The 19576-nt window shown below is 37.1% G+C and overlaps 1 protein-coding gene across 4 annotated transcripts; it reads left to right on the top strand.

The window, feature by feature from the left end:
* LOC117629860 (helicase protein MOM1-like) lies at positions 1–19481 on the top strand. Of its 4 annotated transcripts, none has more exons than XM_034362506.1 (20): positions 1–212; positions 1082–1629; positions 1754–2384; positions 4091–4175; positions 5382–5536; positions 6159–6352; positions 6498–6628; positions 7042–7329; positions 7897–8043; positions 9059–9313; positions 9452–9592; positions 9711–10040; positions 10675–10848; positions 11891–12812; positions 12954–13102; positions 13465–13569; positions 13937–15934; positions 16285–16848; positions 16930–17155; positions 18456–19481. In XM_034362506.1, exons 2-20 carry the CDS (start codon positions 1089–1091, stop codon positions 19148–19150), a joined length of 7731 nt encoding a protein of 2576 aa, XP_034218397.1. In that variant the 5' UTR covers positions 1–212; positions 1082–1088; the 3' UTR covers positions 19151–19481. The 4 variants fall into 4 exon arrangements, with proteins under 4 accessions (XP_034218397.1, XP_034218396.1, XP_034218398.1 ...); XM_034362505.1 differs by having other exon boundaries at positions 18435–19481; XM_034362507.1 differs by lacking the exon at positions 9059–9313 and having other exon boundaries at positions 18435–19481.
* The last annotated feature ends 95 nt before the right edge of the window (positions 19482–19576 follow it).

Below are 19576 nucleotides of genomic sequence, written 5' to 3'. Positions count from 1 at the left end.
ATGAAAAAGCATTGCAGTACGGCGCACGCACACTGCAAGAATATCAAAACGCAACAAAAATATCACCGCCTCAGCAGTTCTTTTGCCTCCACTCATATTCCTGTGAAAATTTCTCCCAACCCAAGATTTCCGCTCGAGAACTGAAGTAAAAGCCCTACCATTCTCTGGTTGTCGTAGGAAAAAAAAAATTAAGCACTAAGATTTTCATGCAGGTCAGTCAAAATTTCTCGATATTGTTCTAATTTTTGTAGAAATTTTCCTTTGTATGATCCCAATCGTTGCGATGAAATCGGACCTGAAATTGTTAGTGTTAGTGTTTGGGTTTTGGTTTAAATTATATGGAATTGTATGGCAAATCAATGCGTAAGAGGTGGTGAATTTCTGCATTGGTGTATTTTGTGGCAGGCGATTAGGGGTTTTAGGGTTCAGAGTTATGGCATTGTACGGTTTGGATCTGAATGTTAGCTACTTGCTTAACTTTTTAGTTTTTGTATGGCACTAAATGTTATGGCATGCTTTTGACCTCTTTCATTAGCCATTGTGCCATTTCTAAAAATGATAACAAGTTGTAAGATTTAGGCAAGAATATGGATGGTAACAAGTTGTGCCATTTCTCACTTGCTTTCTATTTTGATTCAAGGCACATTGTCGACTTCATTTTATTAGCTTAAGGGACTGGAATAGGGCTGCTACTTTCTCCTCTGAACGAAGTGAAATTTCAGGAGAGCTAGTACTGTCATTGGAGTATTAGGTAATTGCAATAGTACACAATATAGAAACTGGCAGGAACCTGGGCTGTTTTATGTTTAGGAGAAAATGTAACTTAAGTGGAATTTATTTACGAGTTAGGAGGAGTAGGAGTATTTGTCTATTCATTTATTCGGTACTAGAAATTGAAAATATATATAAAGAGTGAATTTTTTTTTTTTCCCTACAGTTTCCCCAAACTCTTGCTAAGAAAAACAGAGAATTGATTCATTGGTTGATAGAAATTGATTTTGCCTTGCTTCATTGAACTTTCAAGGTGTCTTCATGCTGTATGAGTATTATTCTAACCTAAAATTCTTCTGTTGATGTACAGTTGAAATATGGCACATGATACACGATCTAGTCGGAAAATCAAGGATGATGAGAATAACAATTCAAACGGGAGGCAAATTAGTAGTAAAGGATTAAGTACTTCAGGTTCTGGAGCATCAGATACATCTGGCTTAAGGAGGTCTTCCAGAGAAACATCATTGAAGAAAAACATAACTCTGAGCCCTTCTAGTACTAGGAAGTCTGAAAGACTTGAGAAAAAAATGCCTGAAACTCCTCTATTCAAGAGGAAATCTGAGAGATTTGAGAAGAAGTTGACTCCAAGTCCTTTGAGGAGATCAGATAGAGCCAAGAATCACTCATCAACTTCTTCTGGGTCTAAAAGATCTGATAAAAGCTCAGGTTCATCATTGGCAAAGCGGAAAACGGAAAAGAAAGAGAAGAGTGTGAAAGAATTGACATTGGGTACTAGAGAAGTTAGCAAAAGTGAGAAACAGAATGTAGGACCTTGTCATGGAAAAAATAAGATAAGAAATGCTCGAGCTTATAAGAAACTCTTCACAAAACTTAGAAAGAAGCTTCAAGCACGAGGTAACTGAGTATTGGCTCCTAGCCATTCTTTTGAAGTCATTATTTTCTTTATTTTCTTTTTTTTTGGGAAACAAAGTGGAATAGATTATTCACTTCATTGTTATCTTTTCTTCTTGAATTTAAGATCATAGCGAGAAGCAGAGCAGGCAGAATAAAGTCTCTCAGGGAGGTAGCAATGCTTGTGGAAGTGAGATTGAGGGGCTTGGTAAAGGCGTTGAGGAACTGAATGAAGAATTTGTTGGGAGAGTTCATGATGGATCTTTGGTGGGATCTGATTCCAGTGTAAATAAATTAACAAAAGAAACATGGGAAGATAATCCCGGAGTGGATTTGTCCCATTCAAGCCCTAGGCCTAGCTGCTTGGAGGAAGCTTCTAAGTTCAAAGATGGTGATGGCTTAGAAATTCGTGATCAACGCCCACTGTCATCATCTTATAATGCCATGACGGAAGAGCTCAATGATGCACCTAAAAGGGTACATGTAGAATGCTCTGCAATGGAAAAGTTGAAGATGCCAGAGTTGACATGTTCTACATTCAATGAAAGGTTACATGATGTCTTCATTGCCTCAGAAATTGGTCACAGGGTCATACCTTCAAAGAGGAAAAGGAACGTGGCAGACTGGGATTCTGATTCTCCAGTTAATGCAAGTAAAGATGTCTGCACCTTGACTGCTGATGCTGTCTCTTTGTTGCCATCTGGGTCCACAGAAGATGTTTCTGTTGAGACGTGCGGTGCATGTTTTAAGCGACAAAGGTATTGCTATTCACAACAAAGTAGTCTTTTCATCTCCTTTTCTGCTGGTAGTGGTTTCCAAAAGAATTTACATCAACCATTGAATTAATTTAGTTTGTGTTAGTCTACTTGAAGGTCCGGAGTTTGAATACACTCTTTCACATATTACACTTAGCATCTTCCACTTTTTACAAACTTTTTAACAACAAATTGTTTTATGGGTTAGTTGCACCTGCATCCCCTAAAGTTTTATGCATTTTCACTTTAGAATCCATATTTCTGGAATTTGAAGTCCAGCTACTTGAAGTTTAGACATGGTTGCTCTTAACCTCCTTTAGGCAGAAGTCAACTAACAAACTTAGCGGAATCAATGAAATGAAAAAAACACCTAACAGTGTTAAAAATATTGTTTGGTTATTGTTGAATTTATAACTTAGATAAAGGGAACTGTTATTGGCACTCCAAAATAGTCACACTGCAATCATGTAAGTGCAATTTCTCCCTTGTGACTTTATAATGGAGTGCACGATGACGTTTTCCTAGTGCGAATAACAGATCCCTACATAAAAAGTGTAATTTGAGTAAAACTCCTTAAAAATGATCAAACAACAAAAAAACTCCTTAACACTTGAGCCCATTATGTAGACTCCACCATCCCTCTCCAACTGGCATCCCAAATTTCCCACAGAGATATGGCAGAAATCTGGGATTCATGAGAAAGATTTGAGATGGAGACAGCACATATTCTATAAATGGAATTTCTCTTGCTATATTGTGTTTTCACTCTTCTCTTTTCAATATTTGCTACAACATGCTTAAATTCTTGGGTTTGTTCCTCCCTTTGGTACATTTTGGGTAATCTTAGATTCCTCTAAAATTTGTTCTGAATCATGGTTGAAGGTCAGGGATTTGTGTTTGTCTGTGCAATCTTTGTTTCTGGGTTTGCTTAAAAAAAATATTCATGGAAGAGAAGAAAAAAGGTAAGACCAAAGCCTCTGTTGTAACAAAAGATGAAAAACGCTTTATTGTGACCTGTTGTATAGAAGTGGACTCCTTATCCTCTTTTGTAAGTTTTTGTTTGGATTTTATAAAAGTTTTACTCTTTTCAGAAAACAAAAGGATGAAGAGGAAGTACCTCTTATTGTTCATATTTCTGGGCTTGATTCAAAATTCCTTCCTACAGATTGTTTACATGTAAAATTAGATCAAAGATAAGTTAGATAAATAATGGCTAAAGAGGACCAAACTCACAAGTATCACGATACCATTAGTGGTGGTGCTGATAATAATGGCTTTGAAGCATTACTTGATCTTCTTCAGAGAACGCTAAGAAAAAGGTCCCACAAAAAAGACTTGGCGGGTCAATTATATAGGCAAAGATCTGGAATATTTTGGACTGGAGTTGTGTATGCACCCATTGATTTTTTGTCGTCCTCTACATCATTGCTGGTTGAAGTTTCAATATTATACTTTTCTGCAAAATCTAACATCATTATTGATGGAGCTTTGCAATGTATTCTTGTTGGCAATTGGTTATAAGGGGTAACTTAAAATGGAATCCCAACAAATGCAGACGGATTACAAAATCATTTTACATGGTCTGTGATAATTTATCAGGATGTGTACTTACCTATTGTCTTAGATTTGTCAATGTTAAGCAATCATGGGAATCTTATAACATTCTAACTTTCCTTTTTCTCCCTCTGTTTCTCATATGATATTTTCAGGGTAGAAAATGATCCGATGAATCTGGAGTTTTGCTCTTGCAGCACAAAATTAAATCAGGAGTTATGTGGTGCCTCTGTAACTGAGGTTGGTTGACCTTCCCCCATCTTTAGTGCTTTCCAAATCCATTGTTTCCAGTTATACTTTTCTTCAAGTTTGTTTCTCTCAAAGATGGAATATATTTCTCTATATGGTCTGTCACTTTTTATGTTGCTTTCCAGTGCATATATTATGGTACTGCAGCTCGCTTTGATTTCGATATCTCTTTTTCCTGGTTATGTGTCTCATTTCATTGTGGGGAGGTGGTTCTATATTTCGTATCATCTTGTGGATATGGATTGTAAAGAATCTTTTATTAGTTGCTGGTGTAAGATACTGGCAGTAGGCCATGTCATAACTTTTTGAAACATTATATATTGGATAAAGTAATTAGTATCGCTGTTATGGTAACTGTTTTTGTGGGTTGTAAGTTAGCAGAGGACATGTGAGAAATTATGAAGCGAGGGTGGTACTCTACCTTAGCATATGTTTTTCAATATAAGAATATTAGGTTAGGTACTCTACCTTATGTTTTCAATATGAGGAGGGAGGTGGTCTCTACCTTGGCATGCGTTTTTCAGTATAAGAATATTAGTTATCACGTTTGGTTTCTTGAGGTTTCTAGAAAACTTAACAGGCTCATCTATTTGTTATGTTCATAAAGGTTTTAGATATCCAACCGATGTTATTCATCAGTGAAGGTTTTGACAGTAGGTAACCTTGTAGAACTTTTTGGGTGATCTTTGAGGAGTTGAGTCTGAAATATATTCTCTTACTTGGACTTATTATTATTATTATTTTTATAAGATTCTCATTTGAACTTTAGAATTCAAGGTTTGTAAATCCGTTTTAAATAAGCTTTTTCTTGAATATTTTTAGTTACATATCTGATACCTCACAAATGCAGATATGAATGATATTCTTTCAACTTAATTGATTACATTTTTAATGTTACAGTAGAATGTGGCTTTAGTTTAGAGTTGGAAAACAAATGTAAATGGAAACACAGGGAAGGTTTATGAAGTAGGGTTCAGTGTACATTTTCCCTGGCATTTCATAGGCTTTAGTGTACATTTTCCAGCAGATGATTCTCTTCAGATGGTTCAAATGGAGCATTTCATAGGCTCATATACGTTATGTTGTGGAGATTGTGCTTATAAATTTCTTGTTACTGGTCTACTGTTAGTTTGCATTTTATGTTTGTCCTACATCAATTATTGATTTTGTCTTGGGTTTGTTAATTTTTCTGTAAAGTTGCATCCGGATAGAGGAGAACTCATAGCTGATAGTACCATGGAAGTTCCTGAAAACCTTAACACTTGTACGAAGCAAAAGGAGTTTTCTGCAGATCTTCAAACAAATGGCAACCAAAATACATGCCTCACCTGTTCTCTTGGTGGGAAGCTCCTGTGGGTAACCTTTTCTTCTGGCTTTTCATTGTTGCAAATGTCTCTAGTAGATGATATGGAAAATTTATTTTATGCTTTCTTTTAGGAGAAACAAATTTTATGAAACCCAAAACAGATTACAAGGTACAAAGAATCAGTGGAGAAGGCATCCGCCTTCATCCAGATACAAATAAAGCTAAGACCAGAGCAACCACAGAATAATACATAGGCTATGAATTTGTTGAAGTTAGAAAGACACACCAATTGATCCTCTAACATGCGGTGGAAGGCCTTTTCATTGGGGCTTTTCGGCCTATCCTACCGTTTTCCATTAAGCATAGCATCTAAAATCTGCCTCCCTTTCATAAAAGCCCGCCTTGAGTGCATGAGATTGTATCACAATAATCTTATATAAGCTAGACACCAGACTAATTAGCCTAAAGTCTTTCACCGTTGCTGAATCTGCCTTATTTTGGAATGAGGCCTATGTAAGTTTCACATGAATGGATGTACTTCTTTTTATGCAGTTGTATTTGCACATGAGCGAACATGTTCACAATATGGATTTATTTGTTCTTTAATCTTGGAATTTCATTGCTTCTATGATGTGTTTTGTATTCTTACAATTTGTTTTCAATTTCAGATTCTGTGATGGAAGAGGATGCAAGAGAAGTTACCACCTTTCTTGTCTAGATCCTCCTATGGATGCTGTTCCTCTTGGAGTTTGGCACTGTTCCATGTGTGTTAGGAAAAAGATAGAATCTGGTATATATTCGATGTCAGAGGGAATTGAGTCAATCTGGGATGCTAGAGAGGTGGAGGTATCTGATGTTGATGGTATGCGGAAATTCTGAAAATTTGGCTTCATATCTGTTTTGGATTATTTGCTTAACTTTTGATTTCTCTGTTGCGACTATTTTGTGGATGATGGGGGTTTTTAATACCAATACTGTTCCTTTTTTTTTTCTTTTCTTTTTCTCAGGATTGTTAAAGAGGAAGGAGTTTTTTGTTAAATACAAAGGTCTTGCTCATATTCACAATCAATGGGTACCAGAAAGTAAAGTGCTTCTTGAAGCTCCTACCCTTGTGGTAAAATTCAACCGAAATAACCAGGTCATTTTTTCCTCAATACTGTTTTGGTATACGTGTTCTATTTCATTTGTTATTTCTATCAATGGAAAATGTGAAACACCACGAAAAAGGGAATCTGACATTCTTTGATGGGCTTGAGATGCCTTTGCATGGGTTCAAATTTCTTTTTCTTCAGATCATAGATTATTTGAATTCTTAACTTATTTTTCTTTTAACCATTAACCAAAAGCTACCTTTGCACATCCACTGTAGTTGGGGAGTGGTAAGTAAAAAATTTTAACACTCCTATTTTCACCTTCTGCACTCCATTGAGTGTAGAAAAAGTTGAAGAAAAAAAAAAATCAATTTAGAGTGCATATGGATAAAAGAGGACTGCCAAGATGACTATTCTTTGTATTTTAAGCGATTTCTTTTTGTGAATTTATGTTCTCCAGGTGACAAGGTGGAAGAAAAAGTGGACTGTTCCACGTCGCTTGCTACAAAAAAGATTGTTAATGTCTCCCAAGCAGCGTGACAACTATCTTAGGGAGCATACTGGTGATAAGTTATTTTGCCATTATGAATGGCTTGTGAAATGGCATGGTCTTGATTATGATGATGCTACTTGGGAGTTACAGAATGCTGCATTCTTGAATTCACCTGAGTGTCAGGGCCTTATAAGCGTTTATGAAAACCGTCGTCAGAGGGCAAAGAAGGCTTCTATTTCCCCTGAAACGGATAAGGTGCCTCAGACATGATTTGTATGAAGAAATATTTGAAACATATTTCTAATTTACAAATGCATATCTATTTACATGAGTAGGTTTAAGGTGTCAGTTTCCTCCACATTATATTTGTTCACCAATAAGATCTCATTATCTATCTTATTTGTTTTAAATTAATACGTAAACTTGTATTATTAAGTGGAAGTTGAAAAGAAACTTACTGGTTGACTAGTCTTAAGCATGTTCGAAACCTGTAACGGTGGAATGTCCATAAATTAGAAGTATAAGATATTTCTTTTCCTTCTCTGATTGGTGGAGGCTTCTCTATCATTTTTCTTTTGTTATAGAGGCTTTTCTGTCATTGATCACAAGGTTCCAGATGTGGGCTCCCTTAGTCCATGTTCTGTGTTTTCTGCTTCTTCACTGTCCTTTCGGATTTAGAGTATGTAGAGATTTATTTCTCTCGACATTTTCATAAAATTGATTAAGAATCAATTATCCTTAGATGAATCTTTTTTTTTTAGTTTTGCTTTCATGTTTTTGAATATGCGATCTTTCTGTTGTTAATGCTAGCGTTACCTGCAGATACTTGAGGGTAAAAAACGTTCACCAGTTAAATTATTCCAACTGCCAGCTGGAGAAATATCTGGATTTGATAATACTTGTCTAGACAACATTAACAAGCTACGCGAGCTCTGGCATAAGGGTGAGAATGCTGTTGTTTATGATCAGGTGAGCTTAATTAACTTTTCTGGTTCGTTTCATAGCATTTTGGTGCAATGATTATCTTGGTGTGGAGTTTATCCGATGTTGGAGATATGTTCATATACAGATGTTCTGTTTCTTTTTTCTTCTTTTTTCAATTTTTTTTTATTACTAAGCAAATAGAGTACAATCACGGTGGTTGCAAGATGTTCACTTCATCAATATATCTATGAAAATAAGACAACCCTTTCCATCAAAGAGCAAAATGTGATTATAAACACTTTAGACTCCTAACAAAATCTGACTTTGTCCCATAAAATCTCAACCACCTCCCCACTATAGTTTCTAAACTCCTTTTGTTTTTTTACTTTTTGATACTAAAGAGTTCTGTTCCCTTGTATGGGACTCTAACATAACTAAGAGGGTCCCCCCGTTGTTAACTGGAAAAAGAGTGGGACTTGAAAAGAGGAGGGGAGACAGGGGCCGACAAAATCACCCAAGCCACCGTTAACACACTTCAAATCCATAAAGCTTTTGCCTTCCTCATCCCACCAAAATTCTTGTGCCTCTGACTAAGAAGATCTATGCAGTTGGGCGTCAGAGGAACCAAGTAAAATACAATAGGGAAATAGAGGAACAAAGCATCAGACATTCACTCCCTCCTTTATACATTATACACATTTTGAAGAAGACACTTGAGTTCTTCCCCTCTGATTGTTCAAGTATTAGGTGGTACTCTAACCTTCCAACTTATAGGAAATAGTTGGATAAGGAAAGAGAAGGATTTTCACATAATTTCTTGAAATATGATGAGGGTAAACAGGTTTACCACTTTAATTCTTCTCCTCTGAAATATGTTATTGTACCTTTAACTCAAAAATGTTTGATTAGAGACCTTAAATCGATTTACTATTTGCTTTAACCTCTCCTATTATGGTCAAGCTGGTGCTTAAGGGGGAAAACTAAAAAAAATGAGTTTCTTTAAGACTAAATCCAGTAAAGTTTCATGCGGGTCTGGTCTAAAGAAATTCTGTTTTTGCAGGAACGAATTGCGAAGGTGGTTGCATTTATTCTATCTTTGCAGTCTGATTTCCATCGACCTTTTCTCATCATCTCAACTCCTCCTACACTTTGTTGTTGGGATAATGAGTTCTTCCATTTGGCACCATCTATCGATGTTGTGGTTTACAGTGGAAATAAAGATTTACGGAGAAGTATTAGGACAATAGAGTTTGATGGGGTTGGTGGTTGTATGATGTTTCAAGTACTTGTTACCTCACCAGAGGCTATTATTGAGGTATCTCTTTCTCTGCTTGTAGGATTCGTTAGCATTAGAAATTTTTTAGTGGATTGTAAGAGTGCTTAGCTCTCTTTTAAACAAATAGTCCCTTAGACAATAGTGACTTAGTTGTTAAATTCTCTCTCTATTGTGTAGGATAAAAATGTGTTCGAGTGCATACAATGGGAAACTATCATAATTGATGAGTGCCAGCGCCCTACAATCTCTAAACAGCTGGCGCAGATTAAGATGCTACATACTTATAATTGGCTTCTCCTGGTCAATGGAATATCTAAGGTTTGTATTTTATTCTCCTTTATTGGTATTTTTCTGTTTTCCTTTTTGTTATTATTGTATTTTTCTGTTTGGGAATGTCTTTTCTACTGGTCGACTTATGCAATGCTAAATATTGCAGGAGAGTAGTGCTGCTGAGTACCTTAGTTTGCTGTCTGTCCTTGACTCTCATGGCGATTCACAAAACGGTGATCATTTGCTAACCAGTTCTGGTGATATTATTGGTAAACTAAAGGAGAGGTTCTCAAGGTATATTGCATATGGAGGTATTATTGGTAAACCCAAACCTGACTCTTCCAGGTTTATTGAGTACTGGGTTCCTGTACGTATATCAACTGTCCAGCTAGAACAATATTGCGAAAATCTACTGTCGAACTCCACGTTGATTCTCTCATCAGCAAAAAAAGATCGTGTTGGAGCACTCCATGATATAGTTCTATCTGCCCGGAAGGTTGGTTGGTTGCACTTTTGTCTCAGTGTGACGGTTAACGATTACATGACATCTGTGTCTTTTCATAATCTACTCTAACTTTTGAATCCTATGTTGTCATAGGTTGTCAAAGTTTTTATTTGGTTTGATGACACCATTGTATCATCCAGTTGTTTTCTTCAGTATGTTATTGCATGACAGTTTGTGTTGGCCTGGATATGGACATTGTTGTAAATATTAAGTTATCCCTTTTACATTGATATTGTGGTCAACACTTTACACCTTTAAAAGTTACTACTAGTAATTTAGTGATCTTTGTGAAAATTTAGTTTCATGTATTTAGTTATTTCAAATTGTTTGTATAGCAGTACAGATATTGGAACTAGAAGAGATCTGTAATGACATGTTTTCATCTGTTATTTTCAACTTTCTCTTGTATTAAGTTAATTGGATGTTTGTTTTCTTATTGTTATTATTGTATTTTCAACCTTTGCTTTCTGTCCTCTATGTTTTTGATAATTTGAACAAAGGAAGATACTGTTTGCAATGGGTAGTGAAATGAAATGATCTTCCTAATGGTTGTATATTTTCTTCCCCCATGCTCGGCCATCCGCTTAAATTTTAAGTAAGTTGCTTGTATGGTATTTGTTGACAGTGCTGTGATCATCCCTACATTGTGCATCCACCCTTGCAAACCTTGCTTACTAAAGACCTTCAAGCAGTTGAGTATTTGGATGTAGGAGTCAAAGCAAGTGGCAAGCTTCGGCTTCTTGACATGATGCTTAAAGAGATAAAGAATCGAAGTTTAAGAGTACTCATCCTTTTCCAGGTACAAGATTTGGTAGTGTTACGATAATTCTTATTAGAACAGCTGTTTTAGTATCTTCTGTTATATAAATAGAATATAAAAGTTTTGATCTTCACTTGTTTGGGAGGTTCTTTCCATACATGTGGAATAAGATAAGTTGTTGATTGAGGATTAGCTCCCCATTTCAGAGTATTTCTGTTTGATATGCTTTTTGGTGGCTGAGAAAGGGAAAAAGAATTTCGTCTTATTTATACATATTAGGGACAATGTGGACAATGGTGGGTCCATGATACAAACTATCAGAGTTTCCATATAATCCTATCCGATATGATCAATTAACTACATATCTATCCTACAAAACAAAACCACTGCGAGTTTGGTAACTTTTGGTTTGGGGTTATTTTAGATGACACGACACATATTTTTTAGGTACTACATTCCAAATAAAAATATTTGTGGCTATTGCAAAATATATATACAACCCCACTTAAAGAAAACCTAGTAGAAACTAGATACTAAACAATTACTGGTTTCCAAAAATTACTAAAACTAAATAAATACAAAATTAAATACTTTGCAGAAAGTTACCAAGAAAAATAAGTCTCTTAGTACCAAATATTACAGGGAGGATATTTTATGCTAAACGTATCATTTTATACTTTTATGTTATGTTCATGTCTGTTATAAGTTTAGTAATTGTATCCCCTTCTTTTTGATAATTACAATTTACATTTTTTTTAAAAGAATAATTACAATATACATACAAGCATTTTGGTTTGATGTAATATTTTCTGAAGTTTCACTTAAAAAATTTGTGCTTTTGAACCAATACCACAAATTTCTGTGACGGTCACTGATATTGATATAAATATTCATGAATATTTTCATAAATTTAACTGTCGATATTTTCATCCTTGGTGATAATCACGTATATGGCTTCTGCTTTTGGATGCGATCACTTGTATTCACTCTGTCACATGCCACCAGTCCTGCCAATATCTGCACCTTTGGATGCTGTTCTAATCTAACCCTTTTTGTTTTTGCCCCTTCATTTTATTACCAGTCAATCAGTGGTTCAGGAAGTGCTTATTCTCTTGGAGATATTTTGGATGACTTCCTGCGTCAAAGGTATGGTGAAAATTCCTATGAACGCGTTGAGTTTGGTGTTCTCCGTTCTAAGAAAGATGTTGCCATGAACATGTTCAACAATAAGGAGAATGGTAGATTTGTGTTCTTATTGGAGGCTCATGCCTGTCTTCCCAGCATCAAACTGTCATCAGTTGATACTGTAATCATATTTGGTAGTGACCGGAATCCACATAATGATATAAGAGCCCTGCAAAAAATATCACTTGATTCACAATTTGAGGAAATAAAAGTATTTCGTCTATATTCAACGTGTACCGTGGAGGAGAAACTTCTAGTTCGTGCAAAGCAGGGGAAGATTCATGATAGCAATGTACAGAATATAAGCAGTAGTATGCTTCTGTGGGGGGCACCTTACCAATTTGATAAATTAGATGAGTTCCACTGCTGCAACACCCCAGCCTCCACTGCAAATATCTTGCCTGAGGAATCACTTCTGAATGATGTCATCCGGGAGTTCTTGTCCATACTTCCTCAGGATGGCAACAACAATGTCTTATGCGATTTCTCTATCATTTCAAAAGTTCAACAAACTGGAGGAGCTTACAGTGCAGAGGTTCCATTGCTTAATGAGCTGAAAAATCAACATACTGGTGAAGGGCAGCCACTTGATTTTTGGACAAAACTGTTGGTAGGAAAGCATCCTCCGTGGAAATATTGTTCTGGTTTGTCTCAGAGGAACCGGAAACGGGCACAACATCTTGATGAGTTATCAAAGAAACCAGAAGGTGGTAGTGATGAAGTTGTAAAAAAGCGCAAGAAGGTGGTAAATGGTAATGAAGATGCACCCTATCCGAAGCCTGGATCAGAGGGGAAATCAGTTCCTGGATGCAAGGAAGGTAAATGGCTAGCTGATATTGTGGATTATTTCATTTTTCTCATGGCATTTCCCCAGGAGTTCTGTCTTGGTGCAATGTCAGGGTGTTGTAGATTTGCTGGATTCCCACTTTTAGTTTCTGAAATAAGCTTTGCTTTTGCAGTATTGTCTGTGGATATAAATGTCTTAGAAAATCCAGAAAGTAGCATGTTTGAGTCTGAGGAGAGAAGAAAATTACGTGATGCCCAGAAGAGTCTTCATCAACTTTTGAAGCCAGAGATATTAAAACTATGTGGAATCCTACAAGTCTCTGTATGAATTTGATTTTCCTGCTAAAAACATTAGCTTTCTGTTATGAATTTGATTTTCGTGCTAAAAACATTAGCTTTCTGTTTTTGTTCATATGCCCTGCCTCTTTCTTTTTCTTTTGAAAAGAAACATAGTTTTATTAAGGAAGGAAAGCTAATTACAAAGAGTGGATAAGGAATCCACAATCTGGGAAAGAAACCAGTAAAAACAATAAAGTACAACTCAAAAAATGTCAAATAAAACAAGCTCAGTAAGCAAAATATGTGCTGCTGTTATTAACTCGATATTCCATTAATACGTTCAGTACAACACGGTTCTCTCTTGTAATGATATCTTGGTTGATGTTACTACTTCCTCTAATGCAGGATGCTGTCAAGGTCATGGTCGAAAAGTTTCTTCAATATGTAATGAGTAATCACCATGTTAATAGAGAACCAGCAACAATACTGCAGGCATTTCAGATATCTCTGGTTAGAATCGTCTTGCTCTTTCATGCACTCGTGTTTTAGTCCATTAACCTTTTTCACATGTCAAGAAGGAAATAAAATCTACTTGTTATTGGCATGTTGAATTGCGAAGTTCTTGCATGCATGCTTTCTTTAATTTTACATTCCTTCAACAATCATATTTCTTTCTGGTTCTGAAATGATTTTTGATGATTTGTTCATTTCCTTTTACTCTGACAAGCTGCCACTGAATATGTAATAGTGACACTTTAATTTAGGCATACATCACCTCCTGATATCTATAATGCTTCTTTCTGGGTGCATGTGCATGTACTATAATGCTACTTTAACTTATTTTTTTAACTGACTTGCTGATATCTATAAATTCCAGTGCTGGACTGCAGCTTCATTTCTGAAGCAGAAAGTCGACCACAAAGAATCTATTCAACTTGCAAAGAAGCATCTTAACTTCAATTGCAAAAAGGAAGAGGCTGACTATGTTTATTCAATGCTGCGGTGCCTGAAAAAAACATTTTTATACCGTACAGGGATTTTTAAGGCTGCAGAATCTCCAAAGTTAGCTAAATTATCAACTAAAGATGTTTTGAAGAATTCACATCCAAAGGTTTCACGGTCAACAACTTCTAACTTTCAGCAGGTCAAATCAGATGTTAAAGACTTGTCACTGAAGCAAGAAAAATTAGCACAAAAAGATGTCTCAAAAAGTATTAAAGATATTCAGAAAAAGATCAAGAAGCAATTGACAAAACTTATTGAGAAGCAAATCACAGAGAGAAGTGAAGTTTTGAGAACTTGCCAGGAAGAAAAGGCGCATCTAGAAGCAGAATCAGTTGTTATTCGGTCTTGTTTCCTAAATAATACATCAATGAGAACAGAAAAGCTAAAGATGTTGGGAAAAAAAATTGAAGAAAATAAAAACCAGACCAACCTACGTCTTAAGCGTCTTGAGGCATCGCAGCAGGAAGCACAGGATAAGTTGAAGGAGATGGGGAAACGATGGGCAGAGGAAGTGCAATCCTGGGCTTGTGTTGAATTGTTAAATAGATCACCTTCAAATACACCTGAGCCTTGGTTGGAATGCTCAAGGACTAGTGAATGTCTTAGAATTAGTGAAGGTTGCAAAGATTTTGCCACTTTAAGAGATCATGATATTGATTGTGTTGTGCATAGTATGACAGGAAGAGTGACAGCACTGTCTCAAACTCCAGATAGTGGTCCAGATGAAGCTGAAACATGTAGTGGTCCCATTAGAACAGAGATGACCACAGCTAGGCCACTTGGTGCAAATGGTGCATTAAATAGAACTTCTGGTGATGATCAAGAGAACACTGCGTCTGTGAATCCTTGTCCGAAAGCTGGAATTACTGATTGTGCCAATGGGGATTTTCTGCTTGAAGTTCAAGAAGTTGCCTGCTCTGATTCACAGAAAGTTGTCACCTCCAGTCTTCCTTCGTTTGAAGAATGGAACCACAATGCTGACACATTACCCATTTCTGATGGGGAGGTCAGAGTGGAAGTTCCCGAAACTCTCTGTTCAACTGATGGTCAACACGGTTCCCATCCCTTGAATCTGTCTTCTTTGCAACAGAATCCTGATGGGGCTACATTAAGCGTGCCTGACAGAGAGGCTCCAGTGGGATTGCATGAGACTCTTAGTTCACTTCGTGGTTTGCAAAATGTTGTTTCTGTTAGGGCACCTTCATCTGAACAAATCCATGTAGTGAAGGGAGCTATGCCAGATAAAGAGGTCGAATTAGGAGTGCTTGAGACTGTCAGTTCCAGTCATGATTTGCATAACGTTGTCTCTGTGAGTCCACCTTCATCAGAAGAAGAAATCCATGTAGTGAAGGTAACCACACCAGATAAAGAGGTCGAACTGGGAGTGCTTGAGACCGTCAGTTCGAATGATGGCATAGCAAATCTTGTTACTGTGCATCCACCTTCATCTGGAGAAGATATCCATGAAAATTCCACAGAACATGAGACTGTCAGTTCAAGTCATGGTTTCCAAAATGTTGTGCCTGTGTGCGTACCTTCATCTGAAGAGCAAGTCCATGCAGTGACAGTAACCTTGCCAGATAAAGAGGTTGATTTGGCAGTGCTGCAGACTGTTTGTTCAGATGATGGACCAGGGAATCTTGCCTCTGTGAATCCACCTTCATCTGATGAGAAAATCTCTGAAAAAGCCACTGAAAAAGAGAACAGTGAAGGATGTGTTATGGCATCTGACAGTGCAACAGGGGTCTACCAGCAGAATGGAGTTGATACTGCAGTCAATGGAAGCTCGTATCAAGAAATGCCCCTGGTAAATTCACCTGGATTGCAGCCTGTGGCCCTGGCTCCTGGTGGTTCAGTGACACAAGAACAGGTATTTGATTGTTGGAAATTGTCAATCTATATAGTAGTGATGTTGTTTTAATCATTATTCTCATTCTACGAAGATGACTGTGCTTTGTCTGAGGACCTTTTCTGCACTATTTCGATTTTTTACTATCCTGAGAATTATGACGATGTTAGATTTGTAAGATTTTTATGTATTGTTACTGTGCACCACAGCATATAATATAAGTGGTTCACTAGTCTATGATATTGTTTTGGCTTGATTCTTTCTTCATGTTAGGATTCAAGATTGTTATAAATTTATTGTACAAGAAAATAAAATCAGAATGAGAACAGTGATTTAGTCGTTCTCTTGCTGACAAATTCATACCTGTCCAGGCACAACAAGACAAAGGTACTCTGTTAGAAACATCAACTGCAGTACAAGAAAGTGACGCAGAAGCCAGGGAAAAGCAGAATACTTGCCAACCAATTGAAAATCTCGCACCCGAATCTGTTCCGGTAGTTTCATCCAATCTGTCTAATCATGAAATGCCAGACATTGAGCCTGTAGTACAACAGCCGCTGTTACCATCCTCTAATACACCTGATCATAGTGCTCCTGAGTTATCTTCAGCTGGTGGAGTTGAAATTCAGCCAAGTCCTGAAAACCGGACCTTTAACCAAGTTGCTCATGCTCCAATGCCACTTGTTGAAAACCTTCTTGATATTTCAAATCACACCGTTTCTAGGTCTGTGGCATGGTCTACTAGCGGATTTGGACTGCCGTTTTCAGACACAAGAGCTACACCTGTTACTTCTGCACTTAATAGTCGTCCTATAAATGCTGCACCACAGGGAGCATCTCGAACGCCTCTGCCTGTATACCATGACCCGCTTCAAAATGAATTGGAAAGATTAAATAAACAAACAGATCATATCGTTAAGTCTCATGAAGATACGGTTAGTTTTGAATTGAGTATCTTTAAGTGTATTTACTTTTAAAAGCAAAAATTCTACTAAGGTCATCTTTGTCCTGAACAGAAGCTGCGCCTGAAAACTGATTGCGACAAGGAGATAGAGGAGGCTGTTGCTGAAATTCGTCGAAAGTATGAGATAAGATTTCAGGAGATTGAGGCGGAATTTCTCCTTAAAAAGAAGGAATTGGATTCAATTCACAACAAAGTTTTGATGAATAAGATTTTGGCCGAGGCTTTCAGGTCTAAATGCATGGATCTTAGGGCATCAGGTGCATCTGGAGCACAGCAAGGTGCGACACTTCTTAGTTGCAACTTTGAGTTTTATTTGTTCATTCATATTCAATGAGAAGGATCATCATTGGGCTTTTCTTCGGATTTTGTTTTGCAGAATACATAACATATTAGTTTCATCTAATTAGAGTGTAAAGATTTGAAGTAATGAAACAAAATGTTCAACAATTAATATATGTACAAGCAAAGTGTTCAAAAAATTGAAGTAATAGAGCGTAGGCGGTCGGCTGTGGTATATACAGGAAAATTGGGGAGAAGAGGATAAGTAGAAACTGGATCTTTTGCGACTACCAATAGGGTACCCACAGGCTTATTGGATATTGTCAAAATTGTTTGATAAACAACCCTGGTTTCGACCATTCGAAGTTAAGGGTGGTGAAAAAGATTTTAGATGTAAAACTCAAAGTTCAGATTCTGTAAGCTGCTTGGAGGAAGTGCAAAGCTACCATGAAGATTTTTTACCCAGGGATAGCTTGGCTCTGAATGTAAGATAGTCCCATCATTAAAGTCCTTCGAATAGGGAAAAGTACAAAAAGAAGAAAAGGGCATGTTAGTTGAACAATCAATAAGGATTAAGGTGAAGGATTAATAAAAAAAGGATCCTCTTCCTTTGCATAGAAAAATTCACACATGCAATCCACTCTCCAACAAGGGAGAACAGACAGAAAAGAAAAGGTGGGCGTGGGGTGAGAGCTGAGAGAAAATTCATCTTGTTTATATATTTAGTTTCAAGATTTGAACCAAACCGAGTAGATTTTATTGTTTGAATCTGATTTTGATGGTATAGAATCTGAATTAAGGTGTAGGTGATCTGAATTCTGAATGCAGTTTGATTCTAAAGGCTTCAAATTAGCACCTTCTTTAGCATGAACTGTGCCTTATGGTTAAACTCTGTCAAACTGAATTTGCCTATTTGTTCAAGATTTTATTTTAATTTGGGTAATATTTTTTTTCGGTGAATGGGGAGCCGAAGCCCCTTATTTCTTGTAGATTATGTCACAATCTTGACTTGCCTATCTGTACATCTCTTACATTTGTAATATTTTTCCATCCCAAAGTGCAATGAGAGACATGGCATTTCTTAAAATTTAATTGGCAATTATAAATATAAGATTGTTGTAAATTTAAAACATGTCTGCATGTCTTCATCTTATGCTTTTTATAGTCTCACGGCACACAGCTCATCAACACACTATGTATCCTATATATCACTTATCGCAACTTGTGCATTTATGCATCATTGATTTCTTTGTGTGTTTTTTTGTCATTGCTCTTAAGGTCCTCTTATTTCCCTGGCAGATGGGATTTCCAGTTTCTCCCAGCAGCTGGTCCATCTATCTATGCAAGATGCACAAAGATATTCTCCCGTTACCAGTTCATCTTTGGCCGGCCCTCCTGCAGTTGGCCTGCAGACTTCTATTGCACCATTACCCAGCCCGCAGACGATCGCTCCTGCATCTTTATCCAATCCAAATTGTACAGCTCCACCTATGCAGACTGTTCCTCTTGCACCTGCTCTTTTGCCGAGCATTCCAACAAGACCCCCCCACATCAGTTCCATCTCTTCCCCAGGAATCCCCCAAGGTGCAGGTGAGATTCGTGCTCCAGCCCCACATCTTCAACCTTTTAGACCTTCAACATCCATGTCAAACCAGCAGTTGCATAGCAACCTCCTTGCAACATCTCCTTCTTTTACTCATATTCCACGACTACCATCCCCCACACAGCAATCTGTTCCTCATAATAGGGCCCACCATCCTGAAAGTGCGGGAGGAGATTTGGCAGCTCTTCGTAGTTTATCTGCATTGGGGTTGCTTATGAATATGAACAGTCGGGCTGGTGCAAATCCACCAGGTAGTTTGCCCTCACAACCAAATTTGGTCTCGAACCACCAGTCGAGCCTTTCTGAACCCCCCAATACGAGTGGTGCGTGTGTAAACCCAGTACATACAAGTGGATCCACTGACATAGTTTGTTTATCGGATGATGACTAACCAGTTACAATATTTGGGTTCTCAATTTTTTTAACATCGTTTTACAATGTGTCATTGCTGCTCTGAGTTATGGAGTGCGGTTGTGACATGGCCTAGGAGAAGCAGCAGTTGTAATGCTCTCCTTGCTGTTAGGACTTTCTAGGTGTATATTATTAGATGTCTTATGTTCTAACTGTTGTAATGTAAATTCAAATTCTTTTATTCGTACTCATGTTTTGCCACGACTTGGACGTTGCCCTTGTAACTATCAGAGCATGCAATTTCCAGAATGATTGGCGTTCAAAAGAACAAAAAGAAAAATATATGAACTAAAGGGGGAACAAGTTATTTTTGGTTGTGCGTTGTCTGCCTTGATGCATAGTAAATATCAAGAAACATGTGTACTTGTTTTTTTTAGTACAAGTGATAGTCTAAACTACGGGCAGA

The sequence above is a fragment of the Prunus dulcis genome, chromosome 6, assembly GCF_902201215.1.
Source record: "Prunus dulcis chromosome 6, ALMONDv2, whole genome shotgun sequence".
Lineage (NCBI taxonomy): Eukaryota > Viridiplantae > Streptophyta > Magnoliopsida > Rosales > Rosaceae > Prunus > Prunus dulcis.
This window is presented reverse-complemented; position numbering and strand designations above follow the sequence as displayed.

Coding starts and splice junctions, on each gene's coding strand:
- LOC117629860 (XM_034362505.1), top strand. CDS start 1,089: ATGGCACATGATACACGATCTAGTCGGAAAATCAAGGATGATGAGAAT. Junction 7,330..7,896: donor TTTCCCCTGAAACGGATAAG/GTGCCTCAGACA, acceptor CGTTACCTGCAG/ATACTTGAGGGTAAAAAACG. Junction 13,103..13,464: donor GTGGAATCCTACAAGTCTCT/GTATGAATTTGA, acceptor CCTCTAATGCAG/GATGCTGTCAAGGTCATGGT.